At 44.6% G+C, this 20,301-nt stretch overlaps 1 protein-coding gene across 8 annotated transcripts in view; it reads right to left on the minus strand.

The window, feature by feature from the left end:
• Positions 1-876: 876 nt before the first annotated feature.
• The window catches only part of Fam151b (family with sequence similarity 151, member B), a 36,190-nt gene continuing 16,765 nt past the window's right edge, over positions 877-20,301 (minus strand). For 6 of the 8 annotated variants that reach the window (XM_087629951.1, XM_087629960.1, XM_087629954.1 and 3 more), the window contains exons 5-7: positions 17,060-17,277; positions 16,096-16,231; positions 888-1,470 (exon numbers count right to left, since the gene is read on the minus strand). In XM_087629951.1, coding sequence (XP_087486077.1) covers positions 1,311-1,470; positions 16,096-16,231; positions 17,060-17,277 — 514 coding nt within the window. In that variant the 3' untranslated portion in view covers positions 888-1,310. 8 annotated transcript variants of the gene reach the window in all.

Raw genomic sequence — 20,301 nt, forward strand, 5'->3', positions numbered from 1 at the left:
CATCCGCACTGCGACCTCACTGTGCATTAAATAACCTGTCCTGGATGAGAGGTAATACTGTCTGAACCTTACCAGGAAAACTTGCTTTGGGCATACAAATATTTTATTTTGTGATGTAGCTGTTATTTTTTGTCTCATTTTTAAAACGCAGGCTTTTGGCTTTTTACCAGTTGTATAGGAGCTCTTTGCGTAAATAGCGCTCCGTTATCAGATACGCCTCAATGGTGTCTCTTCATTTTTTTTTTAAGAAATGATTTTCATTTCATGTGCATGGGTGCTTTGTCTGAATGTGTGCCTGTGCACCACGTGAGTGCAGTAGTTGAGGAGGCCAGAAGATAGGAGATCTGGAGTTTCAGATGGTTGAGAGCCACTGAGTCCTGTAAAAAAGCAGCCAGTGCTTTTAATCACTGAGCCATCTCAATGGTGTCTTTTAAGGTGCTCCTCAGTCACCTACGAAATAGTGAAATAGTGTGAAATAGTGAGTGTCACACACAAGAGGCCATTCAGAATATACCTTGCAGCAGAATAGATCTCACAATTTCATTTAAGTTCTTTTGCTTCTTAGAACACAAAAGAAGTTCCTTTTTGCCTTAATCTGAGTGGCAGCGTCTTGAATGTCACCTAACTGTTATGCGCTACTGTTTTAAGACTGTTAGGCCAGAAAGATGGCTCAGGGGTGCAGCTTCTTGCTGCCACGCTGACGAGCTGAGTTTGACCTCCAGGATGCACATGGTGGAAGGAGAAAGCCCACATTGTCCTCGGACCTCCAGACACCCGCCATGGCATGCATATCCATACAACCAACGAATACGTGCAGAAAAACTCAAGGAAGTCGCTAAGGGTTAGATAGGAAAACTTCACTCCAGACAAATATACTGCACTTCTAATTTCAGTAAAAAGTAGTTCATTTATTAATTCAGGTTTTTTTTACAAAATTAATGTATGATGATTAAAGAGACGTTATAAAAATTTGCTTTTGAGACAGGGTATTACAATATTGCCCAGGCTGGCCTTGAATTCTTGATCTTCCTGTTTTAGTTCCACAAGTCCCATGTGTTACCGCACACAGCTGGAACATTTTTACTATAATTTTAAAACAATTTTATTGCAGTTGGTAAAATCTTGTACAGACATGAGACACTGTAGTCAGAGGAGGCATACAATACACATCTGATTAAATGAATTTAACATAAAGCAACAATTACAATTAATACAGCCATTGATTGAGACCAAACAGCAAAGGATCATAAAACCAAAGAGAAAGTGATTTAAAAGAAAAAATATATATATATACATTTTAAAATGTATTCTTAGAGAGTGACTCGGATTCCAATGGCTTGTTTAAATTCATAGTTTTGTGGTTCCAAAATATCATAGAAAACTTGGGTTTTGTTAAAGCAGTCTCGAATGTAAAGTAAATCTTCAGTGGGGTAAATGTCGTCTTTTCCAGTCCACACGGTCAAGCTGTACCTGTATTAAAACAGAAGTGGATAGGTTAAGACGGAGATCAGAAACAGGTGGAGAACCCCCCAGGCCCCCGCACTGTCTGACCGCACTGCCCTGCTCCAGGCCTTCCGCAACATCAAAGCCATCAGCAAGGAGACAGATCCCACTGCTGCCGTATAAATTATGTAATTTCTACATTTCAATTACGAGATGCTCAGTGGCTTAGAGACCCACACGGTAGCACTGGGAATGAGTCATGTTTTGTAAAAGGAGCTGATGAAAGATTTTGCTGCTGATCAAAGACTCTGTCCTCCAAATAAAATTACAACTGTGAACCTGGATTTGCTTAATAGCCTGGTCGGACTGAAACGAAATGCATGATGGGAAGAGATTGTGAGGTGATCAGCGTCACTGTCAATCCCAATATGCAGTCACTAATGATGGCCCCATTATGCCTTTGAGGTTTTCTCATGGAGTGACGGAATGCCAAGAGATGTCATTAACAAGAGCAAATGGGCTGGTGAGAGGGCTCCTCGCTGAGCCTGGTGACTGAGCTCAGTCCTAGAGACCCACTGGTGCAGGGAGAGAGAACCAGCTCCTGGCAAGCTGTCCTCTGACCTCTGCATGCACACTGTGAGGCACGTGAGAACCTCACCACATACAATATACAAAAATAAAATGAAAAAAAAAAAGGGAAGAAGACAATTTTAAAGTAAGAGTCTATGCAAAGTTTTATACACGCACAGACGGCGCGTGTCTGGGGATTACTTGCCCTGTTTCCCTCCTTACTGATGTGGCCTTGTTGCCTGTGCCTGGAAATAGGACTCTCTCCAGGAACTGCATCCCATTTTCCCAGCTAGTGGGGATCCAGGAGAGAGCTCTAGGGCATTTCTGCACTGATGGGGACACAGAGCGAGTGAGGGGTGTGGCTTTGTTAAGCTCCAGTCCTGAGGAGATCTGAGCAGAAAGAAACACACAGAGGAGGAAGATGCCTCAGACTTAGTTCTCAGAAGTGAAATGCAACACACTGAGAATTTTAAACTACAGTGTAGGTCACAGAAAAGAAAAATACACTTAATTCTATTATTTTTTTCTCAGATGGGATCTATTAATTTATCTGGGTTCCATGGTAACGAACCTTATAACAAGACACAGATATGATCATTTAGGTTAAGAAAAGAATTTTCCAGGTCATTTCTGCCTCATTAAACAGCTCTCCATTTTATTAAGACTGAAATGGGATAATAAAATTGTTAAAGGATATCTTAAACTGGATTCATTTAAATCAATTCTCAGTATATATCAGTATATATATATATATATATATATATATATATATATATATTTTTTTTTTTTTTTTCCCAGAGCTGGAGACCGAACCCAGGGCCTTGCGCTTGCTAGGCAAGCGCTCTACCACTGAGCTAAATCCCCAACCCCCTCAGTATATATTTTTAAAAACATTTTTATTGTGAAAAAAATCACAGATGGTATATAAATCACAAATGTAGATTTTTAACCAGTTATTATATAAGTGAATGCCAACGTAACTAAAACACAGAGCAAGAAACTGTGGGCGGCCGGCACCTTGGGGCATCTGTGTGTCCCTGCTGCATCACATCCTGTCCTTGGATCCTCCTCTCACCTGTTCTTCATGTTCATAACACTGCAGAGTGGTCCCCAGCCTCATCACTAGAGATGGAGAAGCATTCTACATGTTCAAAAAGGAATAACCCATAGAAAAGGCAGAAAACAAGAAGTATTTATACACTTAATCTTTAGGACTCTCAGCTTCATAAGCAAGGTATGCGTTAAAAGGCATGCAAGGTCAGATAGGTCCTGACTGCAACAGTGGGGGAACTCAGTTCCTCACTCTGCTTCTTATCGGGGGGATCTTCCAGACCCTCCTCCAAATATCAAAGAAGTATCAAATCTAACTTAGGCCATAGCTAGATCAAGACATGGCTGTGGATGTCTCACCTGACTGGCAGGGAGCAAGGACTTCTTGGTGAGAGATAAAATCTCTAAAATCAATTAAATTGTAGGCCACAAAGCCAGATTTAATGAAATTGAAATACTTCCTAATAATGTATCATACTATACTGAACTAGAACTACAAATCAGTAGCAAGGGAAACCACAGAAACTAAGCTGGCATTTAGCCTGAATGATGCACCTTTGTTATGTATTTACTTCTGAGGATCAAATCCATGCGTTTTGTATCCTAGGCAAGAACTCTACCAACACCCTAAAAAAACACACTTTTGAATGAACAGTGAGATGTTGACTAAAGCAGAGAGGGAATTTTAAAAGCTTCTAGTCTCAAATGAAAACAACACAATTCACAAGAACCCTGGATGACGGAAAAACTGCATCTGAAACTGCCAGAGACAAACAGGGAAACAGGGAGTATAGGCAGAGGCAAAGGCCTTCTAAGCGGAGCTCTAAACATGCAGGAAACAACTCTAAGAATTGACCTTGGAACTACATGCAGTCAGAATGTTCCTGCACAGCACGAGGAGCCACCAAGAGGGTGAGCCCACAGCCTACAGAAGGAAAGGAAGTCGGTGCCAGTGGCACTCGGGCTAACATTTAGAAAACAGAAAGAACTGCAGAAATTAAACATCCAAGCCCTAAATCTTATAATCAGTAGAGTAAGCTAATGAACTGAGTAGAAATTTCTCAAAAGAACACAAACAGCCAATAATACTTTTAGAAAGCTCCAACACTTTTTAGCCATCAAAGAAAAGAAAAGAAAAATTTTGAGGTTCCATATTAGTACAAGAAAACAAATTCTGGAGAGAATGCAAGAAGAGAGAAATCACTGGTGGGATGTCAGACTGCAGGGACAGTGAGGACATTGGTGTAGAGGTTGCTCAAAATACTGAAGATAAAACTATCACAAGACCTAGCTATGGTACTCCTGGACACACGCGCAAAGCATCCCACATCCTATCAAACAGATACTTGCACGTTCATGTCTACTGTCTACTATTCACAATATCCTAAACATCCATCAACAGATAGCTAAAGAACATGTGATAATTATATATATATATTATATATGTTTATATATATTATATATATGTTTATATATATTATATATATATATGTTTATATATATTATATATATATGTATAAAATTGAATTTTATTCAGCCATAAACAGAAATGATACCACATTTGTTAAAAATCATAGCTGAAAATTATTTTACGTATCGCAAGCACAGAAAGATAATTTTCTCTGAATTAAAACATTCCATCCCTCAGGACAACTCCTTAAGACCTAGGAAGTACTCTAAAGGAAGATGACTTAACATTCAGAAAGTAAACAACTCACAAGTCTCAGGAAGTTCCTAAAACTTACCAGACTCAGAAATCCCCCTCCTCCTCCTTTAATAAACAGTAAGGCCTGTTGTAGAGAGGAGACTTTGATCTGTAAAGTTGCCAGCCAGTTAAGTAGATAGGTCTGGGACCCCAGCTTTCATAAGTCACCACTGTATTGGGGTGAGCTCTTCGTGATGCCAATGCCTCTGAGCCATTCATACTACAGTAGTAAACAATCTTGCAAATAACCCAAATAAACTTAATGGTTCACCAAGTTGGACTTTGGTGATATCAATCCTCTATCTGGGGTAAGCAGTTATTGCTCATGTCTTCTGGGATAATGCTGTGCAACATACAAACACCATATATTTTCTCTTCTTGAAGATCATAGATTTTAGTATTATATGTGAAGGGAACAGAGTCGATAAAAGTAGAAAGGAAAGGTGACCTCCAAGGGGAGTAAGAGGTTTAGAAGGGAGTGGGAAGAAGGTAGCTGATTACATGTGATATAGACTCTATAATAATATATGCTAATTCAAACAAATAAAACTGTCAAAGCAATAAATTTAGTAAATGTGGTGGTTTAAATAAGAATAGACCCCAGAGGTTCACATATCTGAAGGTCTGGTTACCAGCTGGTGGAACTGCTTAGGAAAGATTAGATGAGGTCTTACTGGGAGATTCCTTCATGGAAGAGTGGTCTTCAAGGTTTCAAAAGCCCCTGCCAGGTACGGTTCCTCTCTCACAGATCGCAGTTACTGCTGCAGTACATGCTTGCTTGCCTGCGTCCTGCCGTAACAGTCATGAACTTTACCCTCTGAAACCGTAAGCAAGCTCCCAATTAAATGCTTTCTCTTGTAAGCTGCCTTCGTCACGGCAGCTCTTCAAGCAACGGAATACGAAGATGGTAAAGTTACATGAAACAACATAAAAATAGTGCATTTCTACATACTAACAATAAATAAGAAAATAGGAAAACAATTCCAATCCAAGAGCATCACAGGGAATTAAATAGGAATAAATTTAACACATGAAGTGTGGTGTCTGTAGACTAAGGATGACGAGTACAAGTTAACACTGTTTATCCATCAAAGCAACCAATGAGGTCCTAGCAAAGTACCTGCACTAGCTACTGTTCTGTCACTGGGAAACAACACCATGGTCGAACATGGCGAGCTTGCTTCAGCTTATGGTCTGGAGGGACAGGAGCCCATCACGGTGGGAAGGGACAGAGGTGGCAGCAGCAGGCGATAGGCATGCTGATGGGAGCAGGAAGTTAAGAGCTCACATTTCAACCACAAGCACAGAGCTGAGAGAATGAATTGAAAGTAGGGAAGGATTTATAATCTCAAAGCCCTCCCCAAGAGATGGACTTCCTCCAGCAACTCGGTACCACCTACACCTCCCTGAACAGCACCACTAACGGGGAACCTCGTGTTCCAGTACCCGAGGCCAGGAAGGACATATCTCATTCAAACCACCATGTTCCACTCCCTGGCCTCCATAGGCTCATGGGTATAACATTATACAAAATGCATTTAGTCCACCTTCCAAAGTCCCCATTGTGGAGCACATTTTTAACCCTATTTAAAAGTCTAAAATCTCTTCTGAGACTTAAGGCAATCTGTTAACTGTAACCCTCTGTAAAATAAAAAAAAATCATGTATTTCCAACACACAGTGGGGCAGAATGTGCATTACAGTTGTTAAGGGGAGGAATGGGAGCACCGCGAAGAAATACCAGGCCTAAGGAAGTTCAGAGCCTAGCAGGGTCACAACACCAGGCCTGTAGCCATGTCTGACATCTGGGCTTAAAGGGCCTAGATGCCTCTGTCCCTGCAGCACACATCTATCTTTTGGGCTATCCTACTCCCAGTGTGTAGTTCCTCTGGGTAGCTGTCTCGGAGGTCTAGCATTGCCAACATCTTGTAGTTTGTTGCTGCAAATCAGGCCTCATTTTCACAGCTTTGAGTCCTCTCACAGCCTCGTGCCCTCTCTGGGCCTTCACGCATGGACTCCAATGCACATGCTGCCTGACCTCAGCAGCAATCTGAGCCCTCGGAGGAGGAATCCATGAGCCCTTCATTGTCTTGCCTCTAGAGTTGGAAGCTTGTGGGTCTTTCACCTACGTTTGTCCCAGTGCGGAGCAGAATGCTTCTCCTCAATGGTGCCCATCTCCCTAACAGTTACAGTCTGTCCCCCAGGACACACCTGGGCTCTTCTTCTCTTCAAGTGGTGCATTTGTACTTCTTTTTGCCCCCTCTGCTCTTTTCACTGTATACAACAACCACACCACAGAATCAACATCATGCACTCTTGAAATTTCTCCCATTAAAGAAAGTCCTCCTTTACTTTTTAATTTAGCCTCAAGTAAGTTCTTACAGCAAAGACAGAAAGCAGCCAGAGCCATTGCCGAACACCACAGGAATGGTCTGCGGCCATCTGCTGTTGAAGTCCTCGATTTCCTCTGCTGTCTGGAGCCAGGCCTTCCTCACAGTAGGCACTGCTCCCCGAAAGGCTCTGCTCCAGGGTCCACTGTGGCTGCTGTAAACTCTGTTTACTGCACTCAACCACTTTTCTAATCCAGACCTCCAAAGCCCTCCACATCTCTCAGAAAGGTTCTCCTCACATGATCAGCTCCTCACAGACAGCCCACCCTTAGCACCAACTTATGAATGAGCCACTTTTCAGTTGCTGTGAAACACCACAGCCAGAAGCAACTCTTGGAAAGGGGGTTTCTGTTGGCTTACAGTAGCAGAGGAACAAGCCCATGATGGGGACACATGGCAGCCAATGGTAGGCATGGTGTATGAACAGGAAACTGAGAGATCACAAACCACAAGCATGAAACAGAAAACAAACAGGTAGAATTCTACAATCTCAGTGCCCACATCGAGGGTCACACTCCTCAGAAGGCCGCACCACCCAAACCTCCCCCAAACAACACCAAATGTTCAAACACCTGAGCCTCTGAGAGACACGTCTCACTCAAACCACTGTCGTACTCATTTTTACAGAAATAAATCGACCTAAAGTTATATGGAACCATAGAAGATTTGAATGTCTAAAGACTCTTGAGCAAGAAGAAAAATATTGGAAGTATCACATAAATTGTAATTTGTAAACTCAAATTACAAAGCCACAGTAATCAAACCCACATGCTAGTGTCATCAAAAGACTCAGAACCATGAAACAGAGCAAGGGAATTAAAAATAGTTCAACAGATTCAACATCAAAATATTCTCTTATTTGAAAAAAAGTAGGAATATTGGTATTATTCCTTACATGACAATAAAGGCAGAGGGGATTAATGAAAGCGAGACTGATAAAGCTATCACTGAGGTGGCTGAAGTTTCTTTCAAGTAATGTCTGATATGACACTAAAAGAGAAAGGGCCACGGCTGCAGCACAGTGCAAAGCAGCAATGGGGGGAGCTGCAGAGACCGACAGGGTACAAGTCAAGCACAGGGCAGAGAGAGAGCAGTCTTCAACACCTATATTAATGTAAGTCATTCAGAGTGTCATCTCTACGAGTGCGAAGGGGACAGCCAGCAGTATAAGCATCCAACAGGAAGTGAACAGAACTATGTTTTAAGGAAGAAAGGGAAGGGATTACTAAGTCATAAGCCAGAGAAATAAAACCAATCCAAGATCCTACTTAAGGAATTATCATCCAGTCTAGGGATGGGGAGACAAGATAGCCCAGTGGGTAAAACTTTGTTTGTTTGAGATAGGGTTTCTCTATGTAGTCCTGGCAGTCCTGGAAGTAGGATGTGGAAAGGGGTGCCCAGCACTCAGGTAGAAGAAGGGTGTGATGGTATGTGCACAGACCAGCAACCTCAGCATGGCGGTGGGGGAGCAAACCCCTAAGCAGGGTGGCTACCCAGCCTAGCCAATCCATAAGCACCAGGTTCAGTGAGAGACACTGTCGCAGGAAATATGGTGGAGTGTGCCTGAGGAAGACACGACATCGCTCTCTGGCCTGTGAGTGCGTCTGCATGCCTGTGGGTACACATATGAGGATGTACACATGAATATACCACACAGGCAAACTCTCTAGGCTAAGAAAAGCTCAGGTGCACCAAGGAACTGAAGACTCGTAAGGAACTAAGAGTAACAGGCTATTTAAGTCAGCTGTAACCAAATACTTTTTAAAGACAAAACGAACAAATTTCCAAAAAATTATAACTGATGCAACTTGGTTTCTAAAGCCATTGAAAGAGAAACAAATCCCTTTCAGAACAGTATGTAGAAAGGTTCCTCAAGTTCAGCTTTCCCCAAAGCCTCAAGCTTACATTTCACATGCAGGCCATTGCAATGTTCTCTTCAATATCCCTGGATATATAACAAAGTACAGCACATCTTATGAAATGCACAGGATTCCCATAGCTAAAACTGGGGAGCAAAATCACGAAGATGAGCACAGAATTGGCGTCGCGACATCTCATGCCATACCCTCATGGGGAAGTGAATGGATGGTCAGTGCGAAATAGCACTAAATATTCTCTCAGTAAGCACAGAGGAAAAGAAGACACTGTGTGGGGGTTAGTCTAGATGGAACTTGCTGTGCAGACCGGCTGGCCTCAAACACATATCGATCCACCTGCCCCTGCTAGCCTGCTGGGATTAAAGATGTGGCCACCACAGGGGGCCGGGACTGCTTCTGAAGGAAGTGAAGAGGCGCTTGGGAAAACTGAACAGCCACTGGGAATCTGATGCTTGTTTAGACTGGGATCTTTGCAGGATTTGGAAAGCGTCCACATTAACAATGCCCACAGTCACTAATAATTGGATGCCTTTCTCAAATTCCCCACATGGGCATTATGTCATCACGTGAGATTGTTTCTCCTGCGGGTGTCCTGTGCAGTACAGAACACACTCAAGACTCCTGTCACGAGATGCCTCCTGGAGTCGCTGCCACACACACAAGTTTGGAGAACCAAGATGTCCTGAGACATTATCTGCTTCAGAGTTAGCTTTACCCTAGCTGTGAGCCCCTGTTCTGGAAACACTAAACAGCATGCCTTAAAAGCGAGAAGAAATGATAGCTCAAAAGGAAGAGAAAATATTGTTTAAAGAGAATATACATTTTTTTTTTGCTTTGAAAACTTGAAAATCCACTGAAAGCCATTTAAAATGATAGAAGTATTAGAAGATTAGGACATAAGCAGGTACAAATAAAGACCTTCCTATACGTGCATGTTGGTATTCTGTTTAAGCTCCACCCCCACAGCTACCTGGAAGGCAGCAGCCTGGTATGCTGTGCTCTGTCCCATAGTTGCCTGGCAACAGCCAGCTGTGCCTGACACTATAAAAGGGGCTGCTTGCCCCCTCCTCCCTCACTTATTCTCTCTTACCCTCTCTTACCCCTCTTGCTCTTTGTTCTTCTCTGTTCTTGCCCCTTTCCGTCACCACCCCCCCCCCTCCACGTGCCCATGGCCGGCGCCTTTCCTCTCTTCTTCTACTCTTCTCTCACTAAACCTCTCCACGTGGAACCACGGCGTCTGGGTATATCCTGTCTAGGTATGGGCCGATATTGGAAACCCTAACATGGCAAGTGAACATTACATATACTTTAGATCCAGGCAGGGCACAACCGCAGCAAAGGACTTTTCAGAAACAGTAGCCTCCGGGGTTAAGAGCCTGGATTGCTCTGGCAGAGGACCCAGGTCACGTGGGGTTGCTCACAGCCACTAATATTTACTCCAGCTCTAAGGGATCCTGACACCGTTGCCTGCACGCTGCAGCTTCCAGTGCTCACATGGGCATGCTCCCTTGAGTGAACAGACAGAGACACGCACAGTTTTAATACACTGGGGATTTGTTACTTTTTGGAGCTGGGAAGTGAGCTAAGGGCCTCCCCCATGCAAGGCAGCGCTTGCCACGGTGGTGGTCCCGGCACCTAACCTCTAGTCTTCTATGGTAAAATCATGATCAGATTTTGTTGTTTTATCAACTTAGATAAACATCTCAAGGCTTTTGCTCTAATTTAAAATAAATAATAAATTTCCCACTTCTTCCTGTCTCAAGCTGTGTAAGGAAGGCCATTAGAGCTGTAACAATGACAAGGTTTTATAGTCTCTACAATCAGAAGTTCTGGGATGAAGACCGCTCAATTAGCTGGTACAATGAGTCACTGCATAATATCCACAGCAGTGGCTCTCAACCTGGGGGTCAAGTCTCCTTTGGGAGTCCAGTGATCCTTTCACTGGGATCACATGTCAGATATCCTGCATATCTGATATTTACTTTGAAATTCATAACAGTAGCAATTACAGTTATGAAGAAACAACAAAATAATTTTACAGTTGAGGTCGTTACGACATGAGGAACCGTATTAAAGGGTTGCAGCATTAGGAAGGTTGAGAACCACTGCTCTATAGTTTAATTTCACTCATCTTGTGTCTAGAACAGTGACAGTCATGGCATAAATTTCAAGTGTAATTGTACTTATTTTGTGTTAGACTTTTGTTATGGCTACTGAAGAAAATATGCCCTTCCATAAGCTATACACTTTTCATAAGAGTAAAATCTAGGATCTGAGAACGTAGTTCATTGGGGAACTGCTTTGTTCGGCATGGATGAAATTCCCAGCATCCCCTCCATACACACACGCACACACACACATGCACACACATGCACGTGCATACACATAGTATGTGAAGTATATTTTAAATGCCAACTGAAGATAGGTAAAGTATTTAAATAAAAACATATTTGTCTTTATTCATTAATGAAATGATACTGAAAGGAATTCTAAATTGTCTTTTTATTGGTGATTAGTGTCCTTTTAGCTACTTGTTTTCAACTACTTCGTGTGACAAATACTTAGGGAATAAACTGAAGGAGAATAAACTGAAGGGAATAAACTGTTTGTTTCATATCACTAAAAAGAGGCTTAGCTTCCACAGTCTTCTAAGCCTCAAGCAACTTTAAATACTGTACTTGCATTGGGGGAAAGATTTTCCATATACAGGTGTGCATCACACACTTATACAAACATACATTGCACACATACACATGTGTGCATTACACATACATAGACGTGTATGCATCATACACATATATTTATACGTGCATGCCTCACACACATACACATGCATCACATACACATACATGCATCACACAAATACACACATGTGCATGCACATCACATACACAAACATGGATATAACACACATGCACACGCGTGCATCACACACATACATGACTGTGCATCACACGCACATATACACATGCAAAGGCTAAGAGAACTTGGTAAAAATGACATGATGAAAACAGTATGTAGTCCATAAACATGAACAGATAATGAAATACAGTGCAAGTTAGCACCCAGGAGACACATGTCAAAATGGCTGATATCGCTAGCGATGACCTAAGGTATACCATTGTCCCAACTTTTCCTGATCATTTTTTTTTAAGATTTATTTATTCTATATAAGCTGTAGCTGTCGTCTTCAGACACACCAGAAGAGGGCATCAGATCTCATTACAGATGGTTGTGAGCCACCACGTGGTTGCTGGGAATTGAACTCATGACCTCTGGGAGAGCAGACAGTGCTCTTAACCACTGAGCCATCTCTCCAGCCCCCCTGATCATTTTTAAAGCATTGTTCATATACAAACTTTTTTTTTTTTTTTTTTTTTGGAGCTGAGGACCGAACCCAGGCGCTCTACCACTGAGCTAAGTCCCCAACCCCATATACAAACTTATTTACATACCACTTGCGAGCAACATTTGAAATGCTGGTAATTTATGCTGTTTATGTCATGAGAACTCATTACTTTAAAAACTATTTCTCACACAATGTCCTTATTGTAAATAGACAGGTCATGGGTTAACAACCATTGGTGTTTGTCCAGCGCTTTATACAGATTCAGAATGAGGATGAAAGTAGCCACTCACTGCTCTTAAATATTATCTCTATGGATTTCGTGAGACAGTTTACTGTGGAAAAAAGACCCGAGCTTGAAGAAGTTACTGTCAACTTACTGTGCAGAATTCTCTAGGTCACTGGAATAGCCTTTGGTAATATCCAGCTGCCATGTTCAAAACCAGGGGGGAAACTATATATAATCCGCCACTTTCAACTCGAAAGACTTAACACTAGATATTTAAGAACTCTGCAGTTTCTGCTTAACAGAAAAGGAAAGTTCCTAGGGTTCACAGCACAGGGCGGCCCGCAGTGTCTGTGGTACTTGCTCCTCTGTCTGTGGCTCTTGTCAGGCCTGTTAGGATCATGTTCCAAAGACTTATCTCTGACTGTGGGCTCTCTGAGTTTTTCGGGAGATCAGACATGACCTTTCAAAACCGCCATCACCAATCAGTGGAAATACTGCAGTCTGCACGTGAGCGAAGTGTAGCCTTGGCCAGGTTTCCTCCCAGCTGTGGCTCTAACTCCACGGTGCTTGTGTACACGCTCGCTAAGCCTTCCGTGTCCACATAAATACTCTGTTTATATTGTGAATGCTTCTCAAACAGGGCTACAAGAAGGTGTTTTCAAAAGCTGGAGTTCTGCATAAGAATCCAACTTTTACAATTTAATTTAGTGTCACAATTTAAAAAATAATCTTTAAAAATTAATATAGTATGCTAATTGACTTCAGAGTAATTCTTCAACACTAATGAAAACCAATAAACCTCGAAGCAGCATCAGTGATAAGAGTAAGAGTCAATGAGGATGCCATGCCTGCCCAGAAGAGCATCTAAAGCATTGCACACTGTGAAAATAACCGTCTCGGGACTGCAGAGTTGTTCAGTGGTTAGAGCACGGTCTGCTCTTCCAGAGGACCCAGGTTCAACTCCCAGTGCCCACAAGGCAGCTCACAACTGGCTCTAACTCTAGTTCCAGAGTTACATACATCCTCATGCAGACATACATGCAGATAAAACACCAATGCACATAGAATTAAAAAAAAAAGATTTCCTCATTAGCTCAGCACATCTTTTTTCTGCCTGTTAGCCAGACAGATTACTGTCTGGTACCCTCTAACATCTCTCTTTTGCCATAATGCTAGCTACAACTGCTCACACAGCTTCAAGTTTAATCCATCTATAAATATTTCATACTTCAGTTTCTCATGCAAGTAGAATCATAATTACTATAAGATCATTGTGAGCTTTAATGTTTTATACTTAACAGAGATTTGTCCATATGAAAACCTCAAGCCTACAGCACGGCCTATAACAAGTATTAACCTTGCATTATGAGAGCATGCCATAATATACTCAGCCAGTCTCCGACCGGAATGCTTGGAAACTCTGCTAGCCCTTCTCTGTGCTTACATCCACTTCCTAGGTAGATAAGCCCTCACTGATACAAAGCCATGGCCACGCCCACTGTTTCCTTAAGGAAATAAATCAGTTTACATCTATGATGCACACAACAACAGGCCTGCTTCCTCTATTCTCTCCAACCTGTGAATTATTAAGCAGGGCTTTTTGCCAGATGATTATAAAAAACAAGTTTATGTGTTAGAATTCTTTGTATCTCTCTGACATGTATCAAAATATTATTTTTACCAGAATTCCTGATTCTTATTATTCAAATATAGCAAAGTTTTCTTTCATAGCTTCTGGATGTGTTACCTTTAAATACCAAGAAAAGGCGACTATTCTGAAACTACATTAAAGAGCTAGCCTGGGGGCTGGAGAGACTGCTCAGTGGTTAGAGCATTTGATGCTCTTGCAGATGACCCAGGTTCAGTTCCCAGCCCACATGGTGGCTCACAATCATCTGTAACTCCAATTCCAGGGAATCTGACACCCTCTTCTGACCTCTGTGAACACCAGGCATGCAGACACTATACATGTACACACGGGTAAAAAGCACTGTACACATAGAATATAATAAATCCTGTTTATATGCCATCCTAGTCTGTTTTCGTTGGGTAGAATAAGGAAGAATAAGGAAGCTGTATGCACAGCCTTCTCTAGAGAGTCAACTGCTTCTGAACCAGTTACTAAACCTTCGCTTTGACGGCTGTAATGCCGGCTTATTCCCACTTAAGTTCTGTGAGTATGCATATGCATGTATGTCTATGTATAGGCATGTACAGGTGAGTATACATGCCCTCAGAGGTGTGATCCCCAGAGTTGGGGCTACAGGTGGCTGAGAGTCACCTGGCATGGGTGCTGGGAATTGAACTTAGGTCCTCTGCAAGAGCAGTGCTTGTCCTTAACCACTGGGCCATCTTTCCAGTCCCTAAAATGTATTTTTATATTATTAGTGTCTATGTGTGTGTGTGTGTGTGTGTGTGTGTGTGTGTGTGTGTTGTGAGTGTGTGTGTACACACATGCATGCCATGGCTCATGTATGGAGGTCAGAGGACAGCATTGTGGGGTCAATTCTCTCTTGACACATTTGTGTGGGCTGCAAGGCACGATGAGAAGGTCATCGGCTTTCATGGCAAACATGTGGAATTGCTGAGCCACCCTGCCAACCCCAGCTAATTTCTCACATATGTCAAATGATTAAACTTTTGTGTGAAAAAGATTTCTGCAATGGTAGCGTTCAAAGACAAGCCACCTTTTGTACTTGCACCTGGAAGATGACAGCATTTCCTCGGAACTACCATGCGCACAGACTGTGGAGAGCAGGCGTGACGCCATGCTCTTAAGGTCTGCTGGGAGGGAACCTGTGTGCTGACCTCATCAGTTTTCAGTCCTTCTCTCTTTCACCCACTGTCCTTTGATGATTAGTATATCATGGCCATTTTTTTTCTGTTTGAAACAGAGACTCAGGTAGCCCAGGCTAGACTCCAAGTCCCCCTGTAGCTGAGGTTGACCTTGAATTCCTTAGCCTTCTGCTTCTGTTCCCCAAGTGCTGGGCTTGCAGGCACACATACGCCCTTCTCTCCACATTGTACACTGATATGGTGATAGTTGTGGGGGTTACTCAGGTGTTGCTAGGTATTTAAATGCTAAATAGTGGCCCCCAAGTCGAGGAGATCCTCATGAACATCACCATGATGCACCACACTTTCAAATTAATTAGTTAATAAATGTCTAGAGACTGTGAGTGGGCAGTAGGGAGAGAAAGGCAGAACTTGAGGATGAGTGAATGGTTTGAGAAGAGACCAGAGGAGGGGACGAGGAAGAAGAGAGGAGACCAAGGGAGGAGGGGACCGCCATGAGAGGAGATGGTCCACAAACACCACGTGCCCAGGAGATACGGCAAGTAACAAGGGACATGTGGATGGGACATACGTTAGAATAGCTCATAACCTGCCCGATCTGGGCTTACAGCTTGTAAATAGAGTACCAGGATGTGTGTCTTTTATATGGGCTAGCTAGAGTAAGCCATTCTTACTGCAGATAATCCGTACCTGCTCGATTTCGTCAATAGCCAGAGCAACTGAGAGCACGACTGCCTCACCAAAGCTGCCCTGACAGGGAAGGTGACAGGCTGGGTTAGCTCGCTGCATATGTAGTCCATCTCTTTCACCATCGGCCAGGTGTATCCTGAGGTGGGAAGAGAGGAGTGTGCGTTTGTGATTGGAATCTTGGAAGACAATTAACTAAAAACCAAATCACCCAGGAGAAGACAGCTCTATCAGTAACTCACAGATGAGCTCCTACTCCACACATTTTCCACTGAGCTCAGAGAGAATTCAAGCATCACAGTACAAGGAAAACATCAGTTGTATTCATGTGTTTCATGGTGCTGGGTGGAACCCATGGTCTTGGGCACACTAAGCGAGCAGAACATCATTAAGCCACCCAGGGTGGTTTGAATAGGCATGGCCCCCATAGACTCATGTGTTTGAATGCTTGGTCCATGGGAGTGGCACTATGAGGCGGTGTGGCCATGGCGGAGGAAGTGTGCCACTTTGGAGGCGGGCTTCGAGGTCTCCTGTGCTCTGGCTAGATCTAATGTGGCAGTCCCCTGCTGCTGCCTACAGATGAAGATGTAGAACTCTCAGGTCCCTCTCCTGCACCATGTCTGCCTGTCTGCAGTGCTTCCTGCCATGATGATAATGGACTGAATCTCTGAATTGTAAGCCAGCCCCAATTACATGTTTACCTTTATGAGAGTTGCCATGGCCATCGTGTGTCTTCATAGCAGTGGAAACCCTAAGACACCACTGGACAACAATGAAATGTTCAGGGACAGAGCTGTGCTCCTCAGCCACACTGACACAGCTTGCTCCTGCCTGAAAGGCTCTCATGTGCTTGAGCTAACACATGAGTTTGCTCTGTACCCTACTGAAGAAATGAGTTCAGAATATTCCACACATTCTCAGAGACCAACTTGGTATTTGCTCAAAGCAAACTGATTAGAATTATCACCTTCATTGACTTTCTCAGGATGCCACCCTGTTGTCCAACCCAAGGAAAAGGTCACATCTGGGAAGAAGGACGTCACGGTGTCCAGAAAGGCTTTGGCGTCTACTACTTTGCTGCTCCCATTTGGCCCAGGAAGGACGTCGGCATTAATCCACACAGGCCGCTGCAGGTGCTGCTTCACATTGTCCAGGAACAGCATGGATGCTCGGGCGGCTGCCAGACTGAAAGAGTTTGTGACCAGTGAGACTTCCCACACTGAGGTCTTCCTCTCTCAAATTCAGAGTCAAATGGAGGAGCTCTTATGGGACCAGAGGGCAAGACTAGCATGCACCCTACCTCCAAGTCTTTATACTTCATTTCCATGTAGGAACTTATAGATTTTATAGTGATATCAATAATGCCAGTCCCCGGACCAAACGGGGCTTCAGAGCCCCCCATTCCGGTCACTAAGTGTGAAGTGATGTACGAAAAGATACAAAGGTTTCACTTGCAGCCACACTCAAGAAGGAGAAGTTGCAGGTGGGCCCGTTCTGAGAGTGGGTCCTGCTACTTCAGCCTTTGATAAGATTGACTGCAACACTCACAATCCTGAGGGAGGAAAGGTCTCTTTTCCTTCAGGCATGATTAGGTGAGTTTGGAGACACAAACACATTTCTTACATGCCTAGAAAGCCTAAACCCATATCCTTGGGGCTGGAGAGACAGCTCAGTGATTAACAGTAGCAGCTGTCTTTCCCGAGGAACCAAGTTCAGTTCCCAGCACCCGCACGGCAGCTCACAGGCATCTGTACCTGTTCCAGGCCTTCTGACACCCTCAAGAGACATTCATGCAGGTTAAACGCCAACAAACATAAAATAAAAATAAATTAAAAATGTATTTCCTAAAGCTAATGCAAACTCATACTCTTTTTGTATTTAGAACACTTCTGTGGAAACGAGAAGATATTTTAGCTCCACTTGAAAAATGTGTTGTCTTCTCTTCCCTACAACTACTCTAGCCACAGAATTCAAAACAGTAAAGGCTTTTGTTGCTGTTTTCATGTGTTTATCTGTTGGTTCTTGAGACAGGGTCTCACTATGTACCTCTGGCTGGCCTGGAACTTGCTATGCAGTACGTGCTAGCCTCAATTCAGAAATCATCCTGCCTCTGCCTGTCTTAAGCCCTGGGATTAAAGGAAAGGAATGCGTCAGCACACACACGCATGCACACACACACACACACACACACACACACACACACACACACACGCGCGCGCGCGCACACACACGCGCACACGCACACACGCGCACACGCACACATGCACACGCACACACGCACACACGCGCACACGCACACGCGCACGCGCACATGCACACGCACACATGCACACACGCGCACACGCACACACGCGCACACGCATGCACACACACACGCACACGCGCACACACACGCGCGCACACGCACACGCACACATGCGCACACGCACACGCACACACGCACACGCACACACACGCACATGCGCACGTGCACACGCGCACACGCACACACGCGCACACGCACACACGCACACTTGCACACACACACACACACGCACGCACAACTGGAGAACCTCACTACTTCTAAAGGCTCCTTCACCCTTAAAGATGAATGCTCCTGACCCTTTAGAAAGGTTCATCAAGGGAAACAGCTCCTGTGCTGCTGTGATAGAGGCTGAGAACCCTGGGGGCTCACCCTGCGGATGGGCGTGTCCGTCGTGCTTCTCTCCTGTCCCTCCTACTTTAAGGAGAGACTTTTTCTTAACCTGTGTGCTGAAACCAGAGGCATGTGGCCCTTGGCCTGCAGTCTCTTTCCCTTGCATATTCTCCCCACTCTGTCCCTGGAGTGGATGTCCTAGATTTTAGTGGATTAGTAAGTGAGCCTCAGGCGGGACTTTGAATTTAGATGCTTTTATTTCTCTGTAATGCGTCCTGACTTCTACTACACTGATACCCTTTAAAACCTCAATTCTGAAATCCACAGGGAGCCACAAAAGACCCTAAATCAGCAGAGCAACCCAAGAAAATAGAGCAAATTACGCAGAGGCAGAGGCAGGGGCAGGGGCAGGGGCAGAGGCAGGGGCAGGGGCAGGGGCAGGGGCAGGGGCAGAGGCAGGGGCAGGGGCAGGGGCAGGGGCAGGGGCAGAGAGGCAGAGGCAGAGGCAGAGGCAGGGGCAGGGGCAGGGGCAGAGAGGCAGAGGCAGGGGCAGGGGCAGGGGCAGGGGCAGAGAGGCAGAGGCAGAGGCAGAGGCAGAGGTAGGGGCAGGGGCAGGGGCAGGGGCAGAGAGGCAGAGGCAGGGGCAGGGGCAGAGAGGCAGAGGCAGAGGCAGGGGCAGGGGCAGGGGCAGGGGCAGAGAGGCAGAGGCAGGGGCAGGGGCAGAGAGGCAGAGGCAGAGGCAGGGGCAGGGGCAGGGGCAGGGGCAGGGGCAGGGGCAGGGGCAGGGGCAGGGGCAGGGGCAGAGAGGCAGAGGCAGGGGCAGGGGCAGGGGCAGGGGCAGAAGCAGAGGCAGAGAGGCAGAGGCAGAGGCAGGGGCAGGGGCAGGGGCAGATAGATCTTTGAATTTCAGGCCAGCCTGGTCTACAGAGAGACTTCCAGGGCCACATGGAGAAGTTCTACCTTGAAAAACAAAAATAAAAACAAAAAACAAAACTAAGAGAAAGAAAGCTGACTGTGCCACAATACCTGACTTCAAAGCATACAATCAGAGAGAGGGGTAGCACATGCTTGTAATCCCAACACTAGGGAGGCTGGTGGGGGTTGGTACTGGGATGAGCTCAAGATCTTGACTCAAGGGGTTGGGGATTTAGCTCAGTGGTAGAGTGCTTGCCTAGCAAGCGCAAGGCCCTGGGTTTGGTCCCCAGCTCCGAAAAAAAAGAAAAAAAAAGATCTTGACTCAAAAGACAAAACTACACAAACAAATGGACAACAACAACAACAACAACGACAACAACGACAAAACACTGCGAAGCTGCAGTAAAATCCACAGCATCATGCTCAAGGTCACACTCTTAACTGCTCCCCAGAGACTAATTCTGAGCACATGGGTCCCAGCCTGTGGCACTGCTTTGGAGACTACAGAGAGGCTGCTAGAACTCGATTAGAGGTGCAGGCCTGTGAGGGCTCGACCTGCACTTGGTCTGCCACTTGTGAACAGATTCGTTTCACCAGAACACTGCCCCCGCCCCCCTCCCCACAGCATCCCCCCTCTCTAGCCAGCTGGACGGAAACCC

Source organism: Rattus norvegicus, chromosome 2 (genome assembly GCF_021556685.1).
Source record: "Rattus norvegicus strain SHRSP/BbbUtx chromosome 2, alternate assembly SHRSP_T2T, whole genome shotgun sequence".
Classification (NCBI taxonomy): Eukaryota; Metazoa; Chordata; class Mammalia; order Rodentia; family Muridae; genus Rattus; species Rattus norvegicus.